Genomic DNA, 22413 nt, shown 5'->3' with positions numbered 1-22413 from the left:
CGGCTTGCTCGGTGGTCCGGGACTACGTTGGTGTTCTCTTTGCGGTCTGGGCTGGGATCACGGCTTGTCGGGGGCGTCCCGTACATGAACGAAAAGCACCTCCACCAGATGTCACGTGGTAGTGACGGTGAAGAAAGAAGCAGTACGGTGGAATACAAAACCAGCTTTTATTGGGCGAACCTGTGCCCACAAAACAGGCTACACTTATAGCACAACGATAGCGGCGAACACGGTCGGCGATCGTCGGAAATCTGATCAGCGGGTCAAGCGCGTCGGCTTTTATAGAGCAGTCGTCAAATGTTCCAGACTAATCGTTCGGACCCGCGTGCCTTCCACAATGTTCTACACCATTCGCGTTACGCGATGGAATCAGATAACACAAGGTTCGGCGACAACAGACAGCCGGGTAGAAGCATCGATAACTTTCCAGAAACGTCGGATACATGCAGGCGCGTCCCTCGCTGTGCGATTACATTTGTTAAGCGGCGAAACGTGGTCGCCCGATAAAGATAAGTACACGTGTCAATATGATGAACCACACGACAAGGGAACCGAGTAAACTACTTTCTTTACACATCCGACATGTTTCTGCCCTAGTTTTTTTGCGCACACCTGTTTGTTTTCCCGATTTCCTGCGTTCACCTTGGCACACATCAAACCAAGGCGTTTCGGAGCGGAAAATATAACCTGAACACCAGCTCGCTTAGCTACTTTTTTAAGATTGTTAGATAGCTCTGGAAGAAATACAGATAAATATATATTTGCGGGACAATGACAGTTCTTCTGGATCCCTCGTTTACTGCTCTACCAAGTGTCAAAACCGACTCGTGTTGTTATTTGGGAAGTTGCGTAACGATGCATGGTCACCAGTCCCGTACAACCGCGTAGAGAGCAGAACGCTCCTGTTTTAGAGGTACTGCGCTTACCGCGGAAGGTTAGAAAAACACCCACATAAGCATAGCTAAGAAGTGGCTACGTCAGGCGGTTAGACTGATAACGGTAGAAGCGTCATTCAAAAACACGGAATCATTCTCCCCTTCTGACGGCGTTTTCTCTACTTCTTTGTAAATAAAAGGATGTTGATCCATAAATAGTTCCCCAAGCAACGGTTCAATTTGTTAATTTTTGTTTTTCCTTCCTGTTTGGCTGTTGCCTCGCCTCTATCCCTTAGAAGATGACTTAATTTCTCAATACCTTGCGACTCTCGTTTCCAGTTGCCAGTTTTGTACGGAAAGTGATGTACAATTACGCAAAAACCAGACGTAGTAACAGGTGACATTCACATTCCTTATGGAGCAGTAAAACGACGGCACCGACCAAAAGAAGTACCAAAAAGGAATAAATCACAACGAACAGTTTTGAATGCCTTTGCGGATTACACGGATGCAACGGGCCACAAGATTGACTGGCATCGCTCGAGAGTTATCGGCCAAGAAAGAAACCTGAAACCGCGGCTATATCTGAAATAACTGGAGATACAGAAAACACGTCACACGCTCAATCGAAATGAGGGAATCCTCCCTCCGTCATAACGCGCTATTTACCGTCACGTTCTGAAGTATAAATAAGCTTTAGTGAACTTTCCTTCAACCCATTGTGAGCAAGGCTTCCGTAGGGAAGCCGAAACGTATTTTAGATTTATTCGTTTTTAGTACTTCTTTTGGTCGGCGTCCATCGTTTTATTGCTTCAAGCTTCATCTCAACCAGACGGGCTTCCGTGGAACCCTCGACTTTATATTCCTTATAAGTTTAACGGTTATTGCGGTGTAACGGTCGGCGTGACGCGGCATGAATGATCACGTGGACACATTGGCCGCGTCGGCTGCTGCTTCGGAAACGCCAAAGCGAGCTGAAAACGAAAGTTTCAAGTCCCACCTGCGCCGCGGTTCTGATTAAGTGGTGATGCTTTGCCGCCTTGGTGTCTGCTTGACAACATTTGAAAGTACTATAATAGGCAGTGGCTGCCTTCGGAGGCGTGCAGCACGGTAGGCTACTGCTTCGGTGCCGCAGTGCCGGACGTACGCAATGAAGCCCAGTGTCAGCCTTATTCACACGTAGCCGCAACGCAAGGAGCTGACTGAAGCTTGGCTGGCGAAACTTAGAACCGGCAGACAGCCATCGGCTACAACTCGGGTATGCAGCAAACACAGCCACGAGAAAGATTTCTGCTACGGCGCCGGGACTGCGCGATTGTTCGGTGAGTAGCATATAACGCGCACTGAGACGCTCGCCCGCACCCGCTGCCCGGCTAATGTCATGGCGGTTTGGTCTATGAACTTGTTGATGCTAGATACTGGCAAGTTCACTGGAACGGAAAGGGAGCGGTAAGACGCACATAAAAAAGAAGAAGAAGGCATGGCATATGGTCATGTTTTTGTTATGAATTAATGCAATGGATCACGAAAAAGAAGCAGAGGGAAAATCACGCGCTGAGAAGACCGATAAACATACAGTGCGACGCAAGTTGAGAAATAATATTGTAATGTCCGAGAATTTAGAAGACAAAAAAAGATTCAATCGTCGCGACGGCACACCACAGTCGCTGTAGGCGTCGACGTCTCTATAACGAATTGTTTTTAACAGTTCTGACAGCGTCCACGCAACAATGATTGCTAGTGTGCTGTCAAATGCTCATATGCTGCGGCCTAAAGCTCACGGCACGGTGCAGAAAGGCGCTCACAGCGAAAGCCAAACATTGTGCGCGGACATTCATGCAGACACGCACTCGGTCGCTGCGATCCTGTGCGATCGCTGCATTGAGGCTTCATTCTGTTATGCCGCATTTGGTTATACAGACAGCCATTTCACATAGTTTACTCTCAGCGTTTGCCTACCTTTCACGCAAGAAGCCGGTTCGGGAGACTCCATCGCGGCGACTGCGCGCAGTGGCGGTCCACTGTACGTATTCGGTAAAGAGATGGCGTCTGCAAATGATTCTGTGCTTTCAGTTTGCCCAAGATTATTATATCGACAGTCAAAAACTTTCCTCGTTTTGAGAGTACCTACATAAATGACCAGGAGGGCTGCCGCGTGGTGTTTTTATTGAGCGCCGTAAGCGAAACCTATGAGGAGCGTGCCGCGTGATCCCTCATACTACGCAAGAGAGGCGCTACCGAAAGATGGCGACTCCGTAATTCCTCGCCCCCAATATAATAATAATAATAATAATAATAATAATAATAATAATAATAATAATAATAATAATAATAATAATACATTTATTCATGAAAACAAGTGGTACAATTAATGTGCCAAGGCATTAGGAAAAAAGTTGCTAAAAAAAGCAACTTGACTGGTCCTTATAACCCGAAGGTCAAAATGGCAGCAGACAGCAGGGAGCGAGAAAAAAAGAAAGGAAAGAGGAAGAACGAAAAGAGAGAGAGGAAAGAGAGAGTAAGGGCATATAGCACAGAGGATCTCACTTAAATAAATTTGCTTCGCACATCAAACAGCTCGGGAAAAACAAATATATATATATATATATATATATATATATATATATATATATATATATATATATATATATATATATATATATATATATATATATATATATATATATATATATATATATATATATATGTACACAACTCTTAAAAGAAAGAAGATTAGGTATATTGACAAACCCAATTCTTGCGGCAATAGAAATTATACAGTTCTCTGCCAGAACAATTAGGTACATCGATGGACGCAGATCTGAGATTATTCAGCAAAGTGGGGAGAGTGTAACAAGCTATCTGGTTACAATAAGTTGAACGCACATGCGGCACATGCCAGTATTCTGGGGACCTAGTGTTATAACATTGGATGTTGTGTTCTAATCTAGCCAGAGATGAAACAAGGCTTAAGTTCTGTTTGGTTTTTATTTAGGTATCCAAGAGCAAGGTCGCAGTTAAAGATATCACTGATTTCAATTACCCGAAGTGTTTAAATAGGGGCCTATGAATAATCACGCGAACAATATTTTTGTATTACAAGCAAACGGTTAATATTTGTAACAGATGTGGTGCACCAAAAAGGTAGCAATAATGAAGGTGGCTCGCAAACAAAGCATTATAAGTTATCTTCCGCGGCATGTAGCGAATAGAGAAAACGCGTCCAGTAATTTGGGAGAGCTTGCCTGCAAGAAAATCAATCTCACATTTTCATCGAAAAGGACCACGGATGTTTTCACAGAAGGGACGAGTTCAATTTTAGAAGACCCCAACACCACGTCCCTACAAGGACAGATATTCTTCGCTTGAAATAAAACTGCCTTTGTTTTATCAGCATTAATGTTGAGACCATTTTCCAGAGTCCATAAATATATTTTTTCCAAACAAAAGTTAGTCACTGATAGTAGGTCCGGAGCATTATTGGACGAAAACAGCACAGTAGTGTCGTCGGCATAGATAATGAATTTGGCATCGGGATCAATGTTAACGAGATCATTGACGTAAAGATTTAAGAGAAGAGGCCCAAGGATACTGCCCTGGGGAACACCAACCGTAATGCAAGATATTTCGGACGATTTGTTGTTAATGAACACATATTAGCATCTGCGCTGCAAGTACGACTGAAATTATTTTAGGCGAGACCGTGGATACCGTAGTAGTTAAGTTTATTTAATAATAGCTCATGACTGATGGAGTCTAATGCCTTACTTAAGTCAATAAATACGCCTAAAGTAAGCTGGCGGTCCTCAAACCTTTGCAAAATATATACTTTCTGGTGAACAAGTGCAAGCTGAGTCGATCTGTGTTTGCAAAAGGCATATTGCGAGTCAGTGAGAGGGTTTTTGTTTCAAGGAAGTTATAAGCACGGCTAAAGATTACTTTTTCTAAAGCTATCGAAAAGATCGGGAGTATAGATATTGGTCTGTAGTTGGACATCGCTGTTTTATAAATAACCTTTGTTTAAATAAAGCTCAGAGCTTTGCAGCTTGCATTTTACGTGGAAAGACACCACTAGCGAGTGACAGATTACAAATATGCGTTAACACTGGGGCAATTACATCGAGAACAAATTTAACAGGTTTAATCTCCAAGTTATCTATAGCGCACGTGCTACTGTCTTTTCAATTTGAAAAAAATGTAGTACAGATAAGCTCACCTTCATCAGTCGGCCGGAGAAAAACGGTGTCATGAGGCGTGGCTTTAATATGGCAAGCACTGCTATTTGTGGGTAACGTACTAATGTTGGTGAAATAATCATTGAGAACATCAGGCAATATTTCAGCGCTAATATCAACCCCCTCCTTCTTAATAATAACAGGGAATCAGGCATCAGATGAACGACAGAGTAGCGAACTGACCCTCTTCCACGCTTGCCTACTATCGCTCGAACTGGACTCGAAATATTCATTATTACAGCGAACCTTAGCAAGTCGCAGCTGCTTATTATAAGTTTATTACGGTATCTCCTAAACGTGCTTAGATGTGCCATGTCACGGCACAAGATAAACTTGTTATATAGCCTATTTTTTTCTTTAATTTCTTGGAATAGTTCTGCCGCGATCCACGGTTTTCTTAATAATGAAGAATAATGAAACTTAATAAGAGGTACAAATTGAAGGCTGTACAGGTCTATGCCCCTACATCCAGTCATGATGACCAGGAAGTCGAAAGCTTCTATGAGGACGTGGAATCGGCGATTGGTAAAGTCAAAACTAAATACACTTTACTGATAGGCGACTTCAATGCCAAGGTAGGCAAGAAGCAAGCTGGAGACAAGTCAGTGGGGGCATATGGTATAGGCTCTAGGAATAGCAGGGGAGAATTATTAGTAGAGTTTGCAGAACATAATAATATGCGGATAATGATTACCTTCTTCCGCAAGCGGGATAGCCGAAAGTGGACGTGGAGGAGCCCGAATGGCGAGACAGACTGAAACAGACTTCATACTCTGCGCTAACCACAGAAATGAAACAGACTTCATACTCTGCGCTAACCCTGGCATCATACAAGATTTGGACGTGCTCGGCAAGGTGCGCTGCAGTGACCATAGGATGGTAAGAACTCGAATTAGCCTAGGCATGAGGAGGGAACGGAAGAAACTGGTACATAAGAAGCAAATCAATGAGTTAGCGGTAAGAGGGAAACTAGAGGAATTCCGGATCAATCTACAGAACAGGTATTCGGCTTCAACTCAGGAAGAGGACCTTAGTGTTGAAGCAATGAACGACAATCTTATGGGCATGATTAAGGAGTGTGCAATAGAAGTCGGTGGTAACTCCGTTAGACAGGATGCCAGTAAGCTATCGCAGGAGACGAAAGATCTGATCAAGAAGCGCCAATGTATGAAAGCCTCTAACCCAACAGCTAGAATAGAACTGGCATAACTTTCCAAGTTAGTCAACAAGCGTAAGACAGCTGACATAAGGAAGTATATTATGGATAGGATTGAACATGCTCTCAGGAACGGAGGAAGCCTAAAAGCAGTGAAGAAACTAGGAAAAGGCAAGAATCAGATGTATGCGTTAAGAGACAAAGCCGGCAATATCATTACTAATATGGATGAGATCGTTCCAAGTGGCTGAGGAGTTCTATAGAGATTTATACGGTACCAGTGGCGATAATGACGATAATTGAAGAGATAATAGTCTAGATGGATTTGAAATCCCACAATTAACACCTCAAGAAGTAAAGAAAGCCTTGGCAGCTGTGCAAAGGGGGAAGGCAGCTGGGGAGAATTAGGTAACAGCAGATTTGTTGAAGGATGGTGGGCAGATTGTTCTAGAAAAACTGGCCACCCTGTATACGCGATGCCTCATGACTTCGAGCGTACCGGAATCTTGGAAGAACGCTAACATAATCCTAATCCATAAGAAAGGGGACGCCAAAGACTTGAAAAATTATAGACCAATCAGCTTACTGTCCGTTGCCTACAAAGTATTTACTAAGGTAATTGCAAATAGGATCAGGAACACCTTAGACTTCCGTCCACCAAAGGACCAGGCAGGATTGCGTAAAGGCTACTCAACAATAGACCATATTTACACTATCAATCAGGTGATAGAGAAATGCGCGGAATATAACCAACCGTTATATATAGCTTTCATTGATTACGAGAAAGCGTTTGATTCAGTCGAAACCTCAGCAGTCATGGAGGCATTACGGAATCAGGTTGTAGAAGAGCCGTATGTAAAGATACTGAATGATATCTGTAGCGGCTCTACAGCCACCGTAGTCCTCCATAAAGAAAGCAACAAAATCCCAATAAAGAAAGGCAGATACGATCTCTCCAATGCTATTCACAGCGTGTTTACAGGAGGTACTCAGAGACCTAGATTGAGAAGAATTGGGGATAAGAGTAAATGGAGAATACCTTAGTAACTTCCGATTCGCTGATGATATTGCCTTGCTTAGTAACTCAGGGGACCAATTGCAATGCATGCTCAGTGACCTGGAGAGGCAAACAGAAGTGTGGGTCTAAAAATTAATCTGCAGAAAACTAAAGTAATGTTTAGCAGTCTCGGAAGAGAACAGCAGTTTACGATAGGTAGCGAGGCACTGGAAGTGGTAAGGGAATACATCTACTTAGGACAGGTAGTGACCACGGATCCGGATCATGAGACTGAAATAATCAGAAGAATAAGAATGGGCTGGGGTGCGTTTGGCAAGCATTCTCAAATCATGAACAGCAGGTTGCGATTATACCTCAAGAGAAAAGTGTGTAATAGCTGTGTCTTACCAGTACTCACCTACGGGGCAGAAACCTGGAGGCTTACAAAAAGGGTTCTACTCAAATTCAGGACGACGCAACGAGCTATGGAAAGAAGAATGATAGGCGTAACGTTAAGGGATAAGAAAAGAGCAGATTATGTGAGGGAACAAACGCGAGTTAATGACATCTTAGTTGAAATCAAGAAAAAGAAATGGGGGGCCTGGGCAGGACATGTAACGAGGAGGGAAGATAACCGATGGTCATTAAGGGTTACGGACTGGATTCCAAGGGAAGGGAAGCGTAGCAGGGGGCGGCAGTATGGGAGAGGCCTTTGCCCTGCAGTGCGCGTAACCAGGATGAAGATGATGATGATGATGATGATGATGATGATGATGATGATGATGATGATGATGATGATGATGATGATGATGATGATGATGATGATGATGATGATCCACGGTTTTCTTCTCTTTGAGGAGCGCTTTGTTTTAGTACGAGTTGGAAAATGCCGGTCGTAGAGCACACAAAAAACGCCCAAGAAAGTTTCATACGCGAAGTCAGCACAGTTTGACTGAACAATTGAACTCCAGTCAATATGTCGCAGTTCATCACGAAATTTCTGCATTCGCAATGAGGTAATTTGCCAGGCGGAAAATTCACATGGGAGAGATATCTTAGTTTTACGGTTTACACTGAAAACAATTGGCATGTGATCACTCAACACGGAAGAACAGACGCCAGGTTTTGTATTACACTCAGGGAAATTGGTAATAAATAAATTAATACAGGTGGCTGTGTGGCCGGTCACTCTTGTCGGCGCCGAGATAACATCTGAAAAACTGTAGGAATGTAACAAGAGCTGAAAGTCACGACACAAGGGGGTTCATGCAAGTAGGCCAATATTAAAGTCGTCACGCGAAATAACTTCCTAGTGATTACTGGAAAGTAGCTTTCAAAGAACAGAAGAAAAAAAAACGCTCAATGTTACCATCAGGCGGCCTATACCATACAGTAACCAATAAATTTGAGCATATAACTGAAAGACCTCATAACCTTCGGTCACAGTTCAGAAATCTTCTAACACTGCACTACTAATTCGTTTCGAACCTGAATACTAACTCTACCGCCACCTGTAATCGTCCTCGACTGCGTGAAGCATCTGTAGTTCGGAGGTTGCCAAACGGCCGAGTTTGGTGGTACCACATTTCTGACGAAAGTCTAAAGAGACGCTTAGACTGCCAAAAATGCGTCGAGTTCGTCATGCTCATTGCAAGCAGACTGACAATTCAAATGCACGCATTTTACACCATTTCTGTATGTAGGCGCAAAGTAGTTAAACAAGTCAGAAGGACACACCCAATCAGCACAAGACATGGTTGACGCATACAAATACAGTCACCGGGAATTCAGAAAACAAGTTTGGCAAGGTCACTGGGGCATTTTATCAAGTGCGCGCGATCGCACTCTCCGGACGAAAATTTTGCCACTTCGGCGCCACGCATAACAAAAATCGTGCTCATGCACCCACGCTTTAGCCAACTTCAGTAGGGCCCCGTTTTGCGTAGTTATGTTTTCCATCATGTACGCGCCGTTCTTAATAGTTGGCAAATCCTTACGTTTATCGAACCATTGATCCCTAGTCGATTGATTCGAGAAGCGGACGAGGATTCTAGGAATCTTATCTAAGCTAGAGGGCAGCCGGTGGATTGCAGATACGCTTTGCTCAGTTAATGGTGCGAGCTGAAGTTTTGACGCAATAGCGTTAACCTCAGACATTAAACATTCCTAGTGTTTCTTCTGGATGCCATGAAGTTCAATGTTCAGTTTGCTGCTGTGGTATTCCAGGTAGTTACCCGCACAAGAAACCTGTTTTATTTCCACGTAGCCACCGATTTCCTGAAGTTTGGACACTCTGCTTTTCAGGTTCTTACCTTTACCATTGTGCCTCGCAACATCAGAAACAATGGTGTCGTATTTCTTTGCCATCATGTTCAAGGATTCTTCCATGTCTTGAACGACTTTCTTCAGAGGAAGCAGTTCATCAAGTTTTCGGTTGATGTCAAGTAGCACGGTGGCAATAGTAGAATCATCGCTCTCTTTTTTAGTTGAGCCGCCAGCTTTGCAGAGTTTACGGCAATCCTGACACTTCCACAGTTTTTCTTGCTCTGCTCCCTTTGACTTGAACGTGGATTCGGAATTCCCTGAACATGAGCCCAAGTGACAGGACCCGAGACATTCGCAACAAGACATTGAGCGTTCATCAGCAGTGAAGTTCATATTCAAGTTCAGTTCATGTTCATTTAGTGCATATCGTATCTTGCAACGATGCCAGGGTGTCACAAGCGTACGCAAAAAAAAAAAGAAAAACTGCCTGCGGTTTAGCTCTGGTTAACCCTAGTTGACTTGCGAAAGCAAGAGCTGCATGGCTTGTACTTTCTTCCTCCGTTTCCTCGGCACGTCGTCTACGCAGCGTCTCATTCCGACGCTCTTGAGAACTCAAAGCGGTCTCCTCGGCGGCGTTGCTAGGCAACGGCGGCTCAAGGTCGTTCGTCAGCCACGGCATACGGCGCGACAAGCCGAAATGGCTCATTGGCTGGCGTAGTGAAGCTTTCGCTTTAATATACTCTTCGTCGGTAACTTCCATAGCGAGACTGGTCAACCAACGCGTAGCGCACCGCTATACGCGTAGTGCGCGCCGATGGACGCGCCACTGGTGGCGGCCTTGCGCAGAACACACGGGAGAAGAGCCAGCCGCGCGCCATAGTTTGTTGTGTCGTTGATAGCGCTTCTCTGTCTTTTCACGTTTTCAGAGCAAAATAGGCAACACCCTTCGCATGTGTGGGGCAGCCAAAACTCCAAGGAATATCCAAGAATAATGGTTGCTGGGTGGGGGCCTCAAATACCGACGAAAACCTGCCGGCGATACGGTTCTAATCATTCCCCGCAAAGCCTCATCATCGGGAGCATCGGTAGCAATGGATCGTCGCTTCGGCGGAAAAATTCTTGTCCTCATCCTTTCCTTTGTCGCGTCGGTGTTTTTTCCACTGGATCATACACGCGTAAGCGACGAAGTTCGTCTGCAGTGCAGCATGCGGTTTAAAGGCATTTCACTAAAGTTCGCAATGCCGTTTATCGCTTACATTGTTTTCCGCTTCTTTACGGCGTTGCGCTAGCTAGGCGGCAGGACTGCACGACGAGCGCATTGTGTTGCATGTTCAAGCTACTAAAGCTTGCCAGAACTGAAATTGTTGGTTTTATGTGGCCCGGTAAATCCTCGCACCAGCTGTCACGCACTTCATGATTTTACATCTATTTTACGCGTGGCTTCGCACATGTTAAATTATTGCTAGTTGCTTCATGCATAACTCCTGTTCGTGCTTCATAATGAGAAAGTGGTTTTGGTCCGTAAAACCCCATAATTAAATTAATAACTCTTGTTGATTCTTTTGAGCTGCTCCGTTTGTAAAGGGTATAAATCACGCTGCGTCTTGTCAGAATGATACGAAGCAAGTGCTTCTTTAACAGTTTTATTCTTTTCGCCCGTGGGTACGTATCTTATAGATATTGTGTTTTTTTGGGAAATGTGTTTAGAAAGTAGGTAGTTCAAGGCGAGAATTGCTAATAGTTGCTACATATGGTATTTTTGTTCCATTTTTCGCTGAAAAGTTCGCGTCACGTTTGGAAAGTAATCACACCTCGATACTGTCTGAGCAGACTTAACACGACGAGTGATTTGTTTGTTTCACAACGTAGTCCCGTCTTGCATGTGAATTTTGTACTCAACTGAATTCCTTCTTCAATCAATCAATAAATAAATAAATCAAGCTTTATTTTCGCCGCAGACAATACATTGTTACTGGGAAAAAGGGGGCCAGGGAAAAGAGCTGCAGCTTGACTAAGCTCTAGCCACCCGTACAGCAGCAGTGACACGACGACTTGTTATATGGATTCAGTTATATCATCATCAGCCTAGTTACGCCCACTGCAGGGCAAAGGCCCCTCCCATACTTCTCCAACTACCTCGGTCATCTACTAATTGTGGCCATGTTGTCCCTGCAAACGTCTTAATGTCATCCGCCCACCTAACTTTCTGCCGCCCCCTGCTACGCTTCCCTTCCCTTGGAATCCAGTCCGTAACCCTTAATGACGATCGGTTATCTTCCCTCCTCATTACATGTCCGGCCCATGCCCCCCCCCCCCCCATTTCGTTTTCTTGATTTCACCTAAGATGTCATTTACCCGCGTTTGTTCACTCACCAAACCTGCTCTTTTCTTATGCCTTAACGTTACACCCATCATTCTTCTTTCCATAGCTCGTTGAGTCGTCCTCAATTTCAGCAGAACCCTTTTCGTAAGCCTCCAGGTTTCTGCCCCATAAGTGAGTACTGGTAGCACACAGCTGTTATATACTTTCCTCTTGAGGGATAGTGGCAACCTGCTGTTCATGATTTGAGAATGCCTGCCAAACGCAACCCAGCCCATTCTTATTCTTCTGGTTATTTCAGTCTCATGATCCGGATCCGTGGTCACTAGCTGCCCTAAGTAGATGTATTTCCTTACCATTTCCAGTGCCTCGCTACCTATCGTAAACTGCTGATTTTCCGAGACTGTTAAACATTACTTTAGTTTTCTGCAGATTAATTTTCAGACCCACCCTTCTCCTTTGCCTCTCCAGGTCAGTGAGCATGCATTGCAATTGGTCTCCTGAGTTACTAAGCAAGGCAATATCATCAGCGAATCGCAAGTTGCTAAGGTATTCTCCATCAACTTTTATCCCCAATTCTTCCCACTCCAGGTCTCTGAATACCTCCTGTAAACATGCTGTGAATAACATTGGAGAGATCGTAGCTCCCTGTCTCACGCCTTTCTTTATTGGGATTTTGTTGCTTTCTTTGTGGAGGACTACGGTGGCTGTGGAGCCGCTATAGATATCTTCCAGTATCTTTACATATGGATCATATACACCCTGATTCCGTAATGCCTTCATAGGTTTCGACTGAATCAAACGCTTTTTCGTAATCAATGAAGGCTATATATAAGGGTTGGTTATATTCCGCACATTTCTCTATCACCTGATTGATAGTGTGAATATGGTCTATTGTTGTGTAGCCTTTACGGAATCCTGCCTGCTCCTTTGGTTGACAGAAGTCTAAGGTATTCCTGATTCTATTTGCGATTACCTTGGAAATACTTTGTAGGCAACGGACAGTAAGCTGATCGGTCTATAATTTTTCAAGTCTTTGGCGTCCCCTTTCTTATGGATTAGGATTATGTTAGCGTTCTTCCAAGATTCCGGTACGTTCGAGGTCATGAGGCATTGTGTATATAGGGCGGCCAGTCTTTCTAGGACAGTGTTCCCACCATCCTTCAACAAATCTGCTGTTACCTGATCCTCCCCAGCTGCCTTCCTCCTTTGCATAGCTCCCAAGGCGTTCTTTACCTCTTCCGGCGTTACTTGTGGGATTTCAAGTTCCTCTAGACTATTCTCTTTCACCTTATAGTCGTGGGTGTTACTGGTACTGTATAAATCTCTATAGAACTCCTCAGCCACTTGAACTATCTCATCCATATTAGTAACGATATTACCGGCTTTGTCTCTTAACGCATACATCTGATTCTTGCCTATTCCTAGTTTCTTCTTCACTGCTTTTAGGCTTCCTCTGTTCCTGAGAGCCTGTTCAATTCTATCCATATTATAGTTCCTTATGTCAGCTGCCTTGCGCTTGTTGATTAACTTCGAAAGTTCTGCCAGTTCTATTAGTTATATTCAGTTCAGTTATATTAGTTATATTCAGTTATACAAACATCAGCAAGTACAGAAACGATCAGACACTTCCATCACAAATGGCAGTTACCAGCACAATTACACAGCATACATATTTCAATGAACAATTAGAAGCATAAGCAGTTTCAATACAGTCAAACAAACAGGTCAAATAAGGTTTTGTTAGTAAGGGCAGAACGTCCACATTTTTCCGGTCTAGTTCATTTAGTGTAGTTGCCAGTGCGTAGTCCAGTCTCTCTCTCCCATAAAGGGTGCGCGAGAAGGGAACGTAGTATGGCGGTTGATATCGGAAAGGGTAGGAAATTGTACTTTTCCTGACATATGATAATTCTTCGAATAGTTCCACCCTACCTAATATGGCGTTTTTATACGTTCTTAATTATTTGTATTTGTATATATTGCGGATTTTCCTAATTTTGTGTTTATGAAAGAGTGGTTCTGTGTATTCTAAGAACGAGGAATTTTCTATTGATCTAAGAGCTTTTTTTCTGAATGAGAAAGAGTTTCTGTAAGTTCGATGCTGTTGTGTGTCCCCATATTAGCATGCAGTAATGTAAGTGAGAGTTAAAGAGTGCAAAATATAAGATCTTTTTAATGCTGACTGGAAAAGTATGACGGCTCTGGCTTTATACACCAGCGGCTTTACTTAATTTTGGTAATAAAGTTTTCACGTGTTCATTCCAAGACATGTTTTATGAGAAAGTGACACTTAAAATTTTAATAGACTTTTCTATTTTAATTTTGAATAGCCCGAGAGCAATATGGTCGTCTATATTTTCTAAGGTGCCTGGGGTGCGAAACAACACACAATTAGTTTTTGACTCATTACTAATGAGCCTATTGTTGTAGCACCAAATCTGCAAGTTGTGACAGAACGCATTTCCCTTTTGTCTTACAATATCAATGTCTTTTCCATTAACGAGTACTTCAACATGCTTTGCGTGCTTTTTTGACCCTGAAAGAAACCTGTAGACTTCGGTGAGTGACCCCTTCAGCAGAGCCTTTTATCAATGGTGTGTGAAATGCACGTAAATGATATGTGTCTCAGTCTCGCTTCTCTTTCCAGTAAGCAAAGCTACGACTCACTAAAGAACACTTCTAATAATTTACAACATTTATTAGGGATGGTAACATCATCACTTGCATACAGAGGTCATAAGTATGTACAGGGTGTCCCAAATAACTATCATGCACCAAGATTTAAGAAAAAACGCAATGCGTTACTCGAAGAAAATCTAGTGCAAAGTGTTTCCAGTACAGCGGAGTAGCGGCCAGTAATTTATTCGTTACAGAGGTTTAATTAGGTAATTGTAAATAATTATCTAACTCGAGACGTCCTATCCTAATCATCAAAGTGCCAATGATGCATTTGTATGTACAGCCAAGGGACATCTAACCCGGGTATTTTCAGCGATGTACTAATTGCGTACCAATTTTTTCCTACTGACAAATAAACCCTGCGAAATATGGCGAATACCACGTTACTGCGATGCCACCGGCATCATAAAGCAGCGCCCTCCAAGAGGCTCCTTCTGCCTTAGCAAGAACAAAATTAAAGAAATCACCGCCCAATTGCATCGTTCGGATTGTTAACCACCAAAGTTGAAAGATGCGGCCCCGGTCTTTATCACTGGGTTAATCCCGACGCTTCACTAAACGACGGCTTGGTAGGCTGCCGGATCCTCGGTACGCAGTTACTGCTTGCGCTCGGCTGCACGGGACCGTTCTTGTGACCGGGCTCCAGCATCGGGACGGCGTAGACGAGCTCGATCCCGGTTCTGCTCGCGGCGTTGCTGATGCAAAGCTGGCTGCGATTTGGGAGTACGTCTTATGCGTCGCCTACCAGTGTCAGAGCCGGAGAGAAACTGCTGCGCGCCCGCTCTGGCGCAGCCAATCGCTCGCCTCTCTTTATTCGAGCAATCGCAGTGGGTTGCACCGGAGGAGTTTTCGGCGTACAGGCGACACGCAGACTGACGGACGAATCGGCTATACAGCTTAGCCGTAAAACAATGTGATCGAGTTAGTGCCTTATCTGCCGCGCCTCGGCGGAAGTAAACGTCGCGTTTGGTGTTAGTTGCAAACAAGCTGTGATAGCTGTTGTCTTAGCGTATATAAGTGCACGGATGGTTCTTTTTTTTCCCCACAAAACCTACCACCACAAAAGCAAATTGACAACGTCAGTGCAAATGTTTAAAAGAGCGCTTTGTTTAGTCCCAGTCACCATGTCTCTTTCTTATGAGCAGAAGGTAAAAATGATCCTTGCCTTGGGAGCTGCAAATGACAACAAGAGGAAGGCCGCTAATATATTGTTACGCCCACAAAAGGCGTTACTTTGAAGCCGGGTAGAGTTAGATGCGATGGCCTTGATCAGCTGAGCGCCTGTCGATATTCAGCTAGCCAGCCACACGTCGTCTTCTTCGTTCACCACTCTTCGGTGCCCCCGCATACTGTTAGTTGAGGCGTGAAACCACTATGCACGCAAGAGCGTCACAATATATATATATCAGGCATGGAAGTGTGGCGGTAGAACAAACTCATCGACTATCATCAGACATCATGAAAACCTGACAGCAGCTTCCAGAGACAGCGGCGGAGGACTCCATCTTTGAGTTCTAGCCTATGCACGGATGTCCTAGCATTTATGGTCTCAAACCCTCATGCTAGCGTGCGGGACGTAGCCGCCCAGTTACCAATTTCCAAATCGTCAGCTTGGAGGATTCTAAACGATGGCCTTTCACCTGTGCCACCTTGACCAGCACCAATGCTTGGAAGACAGGGACCTGCAGAATCGTGTAGATTTCGCGAATTGGGTCCTCACAAAAGCCGATGAGCCACCGGACTTTTTGATCAACATCATGTGCACAGATGAAGGCGATTTTCACAGAAACGCCCGGGTAAATTTGCATCACGCACACTATTCGAGTGACTATACAATGCACACTGGGTAAAGCGCAATCGGCACCAGTACCAGTGATCGTTCAATATGGGGTGTGGAATTTACGCGGATGCTGTAATCAGTCCCATCGTCTTCGATCACGCACTGACCGGACAGCCTTGCGTGGATTGCGGGAGCGGCGGGTGCATCCACCACGCTCGTCCCGCTGTCGCGTCTGCCCCTCCTGCGGCGTCGCCGTGGCGGAGCGCCAGCACACAGCAGCAGCAGCCGAGCACGAAGCTGGTTGGATGCTTTTTCGGTATACTGCCATTTTTGTATCTCCTGTTATACCTCTGTCGTTTTCTTTTTTTAGCCGTGTCATATGTTCCTGTACGTCCCCCCTTATGTAATGCCCTTGGACCTATAAGGTGGAAATGAATTAAATTAAATTAAGTGGATGCGACTTTTCATGCGCAATTGATTGGAAGGCCTGTAAACTGGCCGGCTAGGTCACCTGACCTCTCTCCACTGGTTTCTTCTTTAGAGTTATGTGAAAAATAGTTCTTACATGATTGAGACGGACGTCAGGTTTGCTGAAGACAAGTATAACGGACGTCAGCCGTAGAATTCGCGCGTCGGTCATCAAGAAAGCCACTGAAAATGTGATAATTAAAGCGGACTCTGTACTTCGTGGCCACAGAAGGTGACCTATTCGAACATGTCCTCTATGCAGCAGCTGGTGTTCAACGGCGCGTACGAATTCATAGATAATAAGGGCACACTGAAATCTGATGTATATATATTTTTTATGCAGGCGTCCCAATTGCCAATTCGGCTCATTTAGAAATGGTTATTTACTTTCCTGAACGCATCCGTTTTGCCTTTTGTCAACACGTGGGTCGCTTTACGGTCTGTTCATTTCGCGTTTATTTTATGCCATAAATCTGTTTTTGCAGCACGCATACACTCTCATGAAAACTAAAACCATCACATTAATTTGGCTTTGGTCTGAAGCAAATTTCTGGAGCGAAAGATATCTGCGCGCACACTCTTGTCGAGGCGGTGCGAGCAAAGCCGGGATATTGAAACATGCTATACCTATTACGTTGTTTTTCCCGTTTCGTGCGTGGTCAGAGCAGCGCTTCGGCCGCGCTGTCAAGGGACTTTTGGGTGCTATTCTCGACACGCATGGCGGCTGCACGGCCGTCATTATCCGCCATGTTGACTCTATGATTGGCTGTGGCGAGCTCACGTGCCTTGAAATTTGTGCCGGAAAATGGAAGGTTCGCGAAATGTCATTTTGCGTTTTCATCAAGATGACGAAACGTGACGTGGAGCTGCAAATTTTATGGACTAATACATCTTTTTGGTCCTTGGCAGATATATTGTGATGTTAGCGCTTCAAAAAGAATGTGAGCGGTAGCGTGCAGAAGCCAGTGCAATGCATCTGCTGTTGAAAGTCGCAAACGACCACCATACATTGTTGCACCCGTGGTTGGGGGATCGACGACACGAGAGAGAGGGAGCCGGCGAACGGACGAGAGGCGCCCCACTGCAGCACGGGGCCCCAGGGGGCCTGGGAGGTCCCAAATTCCTTTGCAAAATAAAGTTTTTTCCTCCTCCTCCTCCCGGCCGGCGCGTCTACAAACGACCTGATCCGTTTACTCAGTGCGAGGCGCGGGCGCCCCCGACAAGGACGAAGGCCTCGGTGCGGCCAAAAGAGAACGTGGACATTCTCCGTTCTTCGATCCATCTTTTGTAAATAAACCAGTCTCGAAACGGATCCCAACGAGTGACGTTCCTTCCTTCGAGGCTCCTGCGTGCACGGCCGACGCCGTCCACCTTAGTTAACGCGCAGCAAAAGTTAGCGGAGTCGTCCAAGAGCGACCGCAATTAGAGTTAGCCCAAAGGCGCGAGCATTCATTTACATCTGCAATTGCGCGAATATGTGGTGGCGATCCAAGATATGCGCCATGCCAGCTTGCTGATTGGCTGAAAGAATATCTCGTGAGGAGCGTCACAGGAAGGGCTGTTTCGTAAACGTCATTTTGACGATGCGTGACGTTGCGCTGGGCCGCCATTGCTGAGATTTTCCGCCATAATTTTTGCTGCGACGAGCCGCGCGAATTATGCTAATGAGCAGCCATATGCAATGGCAGCTGAGAGGAATGCGTATCGCCACATTTTCCCCGCCGTTTGGCACCACGAAAATCTTTTGTTCATAACGCGTGCTCATAGTAGTTGCATCGCTCTCGAGTAGTGTTGGAATTTGTGTTTGGGGCCATAATTTTTTAAAAAAGAACGCGTTCATACGAAATAATATTGGTTGAACGTAGCAAACTTTTGGCAATGTTGTCCACTTTTCACTGTTGCATTTGTATTGTAATCAAGATTAATGCCTTTCGCACAATCAAAAGTTATTACAACGGCTTCTTTCTAATTTATAAAAAAGAAATGTACGCAAGGCGGCGCCTTGAAGTTTCCTCCCGCGGTGCGTGTAACCTGCGAAATGAACAAGAGATGGCAGCGCCGGCGCTTGCGTCGCGCTAGTGGATATCTCTGGCGCGCGCAACGCTATCGGTGATATTCGGCCGTTCCTCAGCCAGCCGAGTCGGGCTGAGTCACTTGCGTTTCACGAGATAGCGATAACGTGGCCTAGAACGTGCGCGCATCACCACTGGGAAGTCGCGTATGTTGTCTCAAGCAAGAAAACAAGAGCGTTGGCGCTAACACGCGATGACTCATTCCATTTTCCGGGGACACGCATCCTAGCTATTGAAGCAGACCACGGCTTGTACGCCGCAGGACGACGGAAGCGAGAAGCGTTTTCGACGGAATAATTATACGCTTTGAGATAGCTGCTTCATTTTTACTGCGGAGGAAAAGTGTTTTGCTTTACCGATAACGCTACATTCAGTGCCTTCATTTCAGTTTTTTAGGCGAAACGCCAAGTTGGCGTCACGTTACGTAAGCAAAACGGGGCCACCAGCGCCATTTTGTTTGCGTCGCGCCTACATCACGCATCGAAGAAAATGGCGGAATGTCCAGAATAGCGCCCTTTGTTATCAATGTGGTTAGTGGGCCTTGAGAGACGGACAGTAAGTGTGACGTAGAGAGGAAGGAATAGCTGCAAAGCCGCGAAACTTGCTGTTGGTGCTCCTTCCGTAACGTTATCAAGGTGATGCGCTGTCTCTGCGAGTTTGCGACAGGCAATGCAGTTGCTTTCAATAAGCTTATTTGAGGGCATTGGTTTATTATGAGGATGGGAGCGCAGTCACGTAGTATTTTTTTTTTATATATTTCGGGTTTCTTTGCCAGTCGGAAAAAATTGCACGCAATTACTACGTCGTTGAAAACAGCAGTTAGATGTCATTTGGGAGTTCCCGGGGATGCCTACAAATGCCTCATTGGCACTTTGATAATTATGACAATACCTCTCGAATTACATAATTAACTGCAATTGTCGAATGAACTTTCAGGAACGAAAGAATTTCTGGCCAGATATACTCCACTGTACTTGAAACAATATGCACTAGGTTTTCTTTGAGTAACGCTTCTGCGTTTTTTTAAGTCTTGATGCATGATAGTTGGAGCACCCTGTATAGTTTACTCAGTAACTGAAATGAGGCCAAGCCGGATTCACTCATAACCAGAATCAACAGCAGTCATGCATGCACAGGAGCGCTTATACTTGGACTCACGGAAAAAGAAAAAAAAAAAAGAGAGAGGCTGCAGTTTCGCCGGAAAAGCGAAGCAGTAGTAGTGATGGCCAAGTATGCGACAATTACACGAAGGAATATACCACCGAGAGATGCCAGATTCTTGGTGGTGGGGGAGGACTCAGGTTGTGAAATTGAACTGTCTCCTACTATGAGGTCTTGTAAAGCCGTCACATTAGTGAACACCTCTGCGACGTCACACGAAGTTTCTTCAAGTGCTATATGCATATATATATATATGCATATATATATATATATATATATATATATATATATATATATATATATATATATATATATATATATTTGTTTGTAATAGGGGGGGGGGATTCGGAAAGCCCCCCGGAAAAATGAAAACGTTCAGCCTTTGGTATAGAATACAGTTATCTTGCTAGTACCTTGTATCTGTATCTCAAACACTTATCGGCTGAATATCTCGTATAATGACACATTTGCAAGTTATCTTTCCCCAGCCATGCGACATAGATGTATACGCGCAGAATTAAAGTGTGATTAAAGCTCTGCCGGGTAAACGTTACCGCGATACGAATTACAATCTATGCAACTTTCCTGAATCTCGAACCTTAATATGAGTAAAGTTTTTGACTGCCTTACATCCCAACTAAGGTTTCGAAGCTTACCTGAATTTGCTCTGACGGAAGTTTAAAAACTAGCAACTGGGTTTGCTGTGCCCGTACTGACGTCAGACAACCTCCTCATCTTCAAACTTGCCTATAGGGTGAAGGAAAACAAAACTACGCCGACAATCGAGCAGGACGCGCTTCAGAGTTTAGTAATTTGCGCGCCAGACAGAATGAGCTGTGCATGCACTTCGTAGTGGGCAACACATGGCAGACGAAGATGACGTTCTGCGCATCGCAAATGAATTGTTCTTGAGCGGTGTCCGCTGTGACAGGTTTCGCTTGATGCCGTCGCTGGGGAACGATCTGGGATCGACCGCTCAAGTGCGCCGATTTCCTTCCGCAGAAAACTCGGCGCCAGGCGTTGCGGCACTTGATGTCGGGACTAATATACGAAATGGGAGAAAAAGAGATTAGCAGAAATGAGGGGAGACTCACGGATGTAAGCTGCCGGTGTCACTTCTCGCACCGCGAGGAGCAGCAGCAACAGCGCGACGACATCGCGCGGGCAGGCGCTGTCCAGGCGGCACGACGGCCGATGCTGCATACCATCAGCGCCTCGCGCGTCGGTGGCCTCATCGGTGGCCGCGCATCGGCTGCGGCCGCTGAGCACGCGACGAGCGGCGGCGAGCAACACAAACGGTATCTCGGCCCAAGCGTTGTCTACGAGCTCACGAGCGAGGCTGTGTTCGTCGTTTCCAACACCACGAGTGCGCACGTAACGCCGGGAAGAGTGCGTATGCGGCGGCTCAGGATTGGCACGAGGTTCGAAGGCCGCGCGCGGGAAACAGGTGTTCTACTAACCACCCGCTTCTCCGGGCGCCGTGAACACAGGAAGCTGTCCGTCCCTTTTCTCCTCCGCCTTGCGTTGTCCTAGTCGAGAAAGCGCAGACACTCTCGGCCACTCTGCTGTCCTTACACGCCGATCCTCCTCACGGCTGGTACATACGGCGCGCCCGCGAGCGTTCTCCCGACTGGCTCAGCTCTGCCCTTGGCAGTCGATAACGCTTTCGAGGGCGACGCACCAACATCGGCCGCCGAGGCAGGCGAAGCCAAGCCTCTGCTTTCAGAGAAGGGGAAGGGATGAAGGAAAGGATCGTTGTTTTAGTTACAGGGCTGGCCGCTAAGCGGCGCCGCTGCCAAGCACAGTGGCGCTTCGAGCGCTTCTCTTCTAAGGTCCCTCTATAATTTTGAAGGTAGCGACATCTGCCGCGCGCGCCACCTAGGAAGTTCCTGTCGCAGACGGCGCCCACGCTAAACCGCGGCGCCGCGGCATTCGTGACGTGAAAAATATCTGCATACGCGCGGAAATAAAACCTACTGGTGCCTGACTGTGGCGAAAAACGAAAGAAGGACCCGAACTGCTAAATTTAGTCCTTTAATTTCAAATGAGCGCTCCAAGAAAATAGCTCAAGAGAGCGTAATGAGGGCTTGATCGCCTCGATTCCGCATGTTTACATTTCGTTCGTTTGCGCTCAATCACCGCGCGAGCCTTGGTGATTGCTTGTGCTTAATCCCGTATGATTTATGAAATCCTTTGCATGTAAGTGTGCTGCGTACACATAGCGGTTGCATTGAACGAAGAAGTCGTGTAAAAATGAAGGTTGACAGTCGCTTGGACCGAAAAACTTTCGGCATAACTTCGCTCAAACGTGCGATTCTCTAAGCGTGCGACCCTCACGGCAACTAAACAACATCCTGTGTGTGTGTGGAAACGAGTGCGCCAACAGTCTTCTTGCCGCTGAGTGT

At 45.5% G+C, this 22413-nt stretch overlaps 1 protein-coding gene across 4 annotated transcripts in view; it reads right to left on the bottom strand.

Moving 5' to 3' along the window:
* Positions 1-21727, bottom strand: part of LOC142588529 (uncharacterized) — a 506469-nt gene extending 484742 nt beyond the window's left edge. For all 4 annotated transcript variants that reach the window (XM_075700367.1, XM_075700366.1, XM_075700368.1 and 1 more), the window contains exon 1: positions 21103-21727. In XM_075700367.1, coding sequence (XP_075556482.1) covers positions 21103-21211 — 109 coding nt within the window. In that variant the 5' untranslated portion in view covers positions 21212-21727. The remainder of the gene's footprint in view (positions 1-21102) is intronic.
* Between the last annotated feature and the right edge of the window lie 686 nt (positions 21728-22413).

Source organism: Dermacentor variabilis, chromosome 7 (assembly GCF_050947875.1).
Source record: "Dermacentor variabilis isolate Ectoservices chromosome 7, ASM5094787v1, whole genome shotgun sequence".
NCBI classification, from domain to species: domain Eukaryota; kingdom Metazoa; phylum Arthropoda; class Arachnida; order Ixodida; family Ixodidae; genus Dermacentor; species Dermacentor variabilis.
This window is presented reverse-complemented; position numbering and strand designations above follow the sequence as displayed.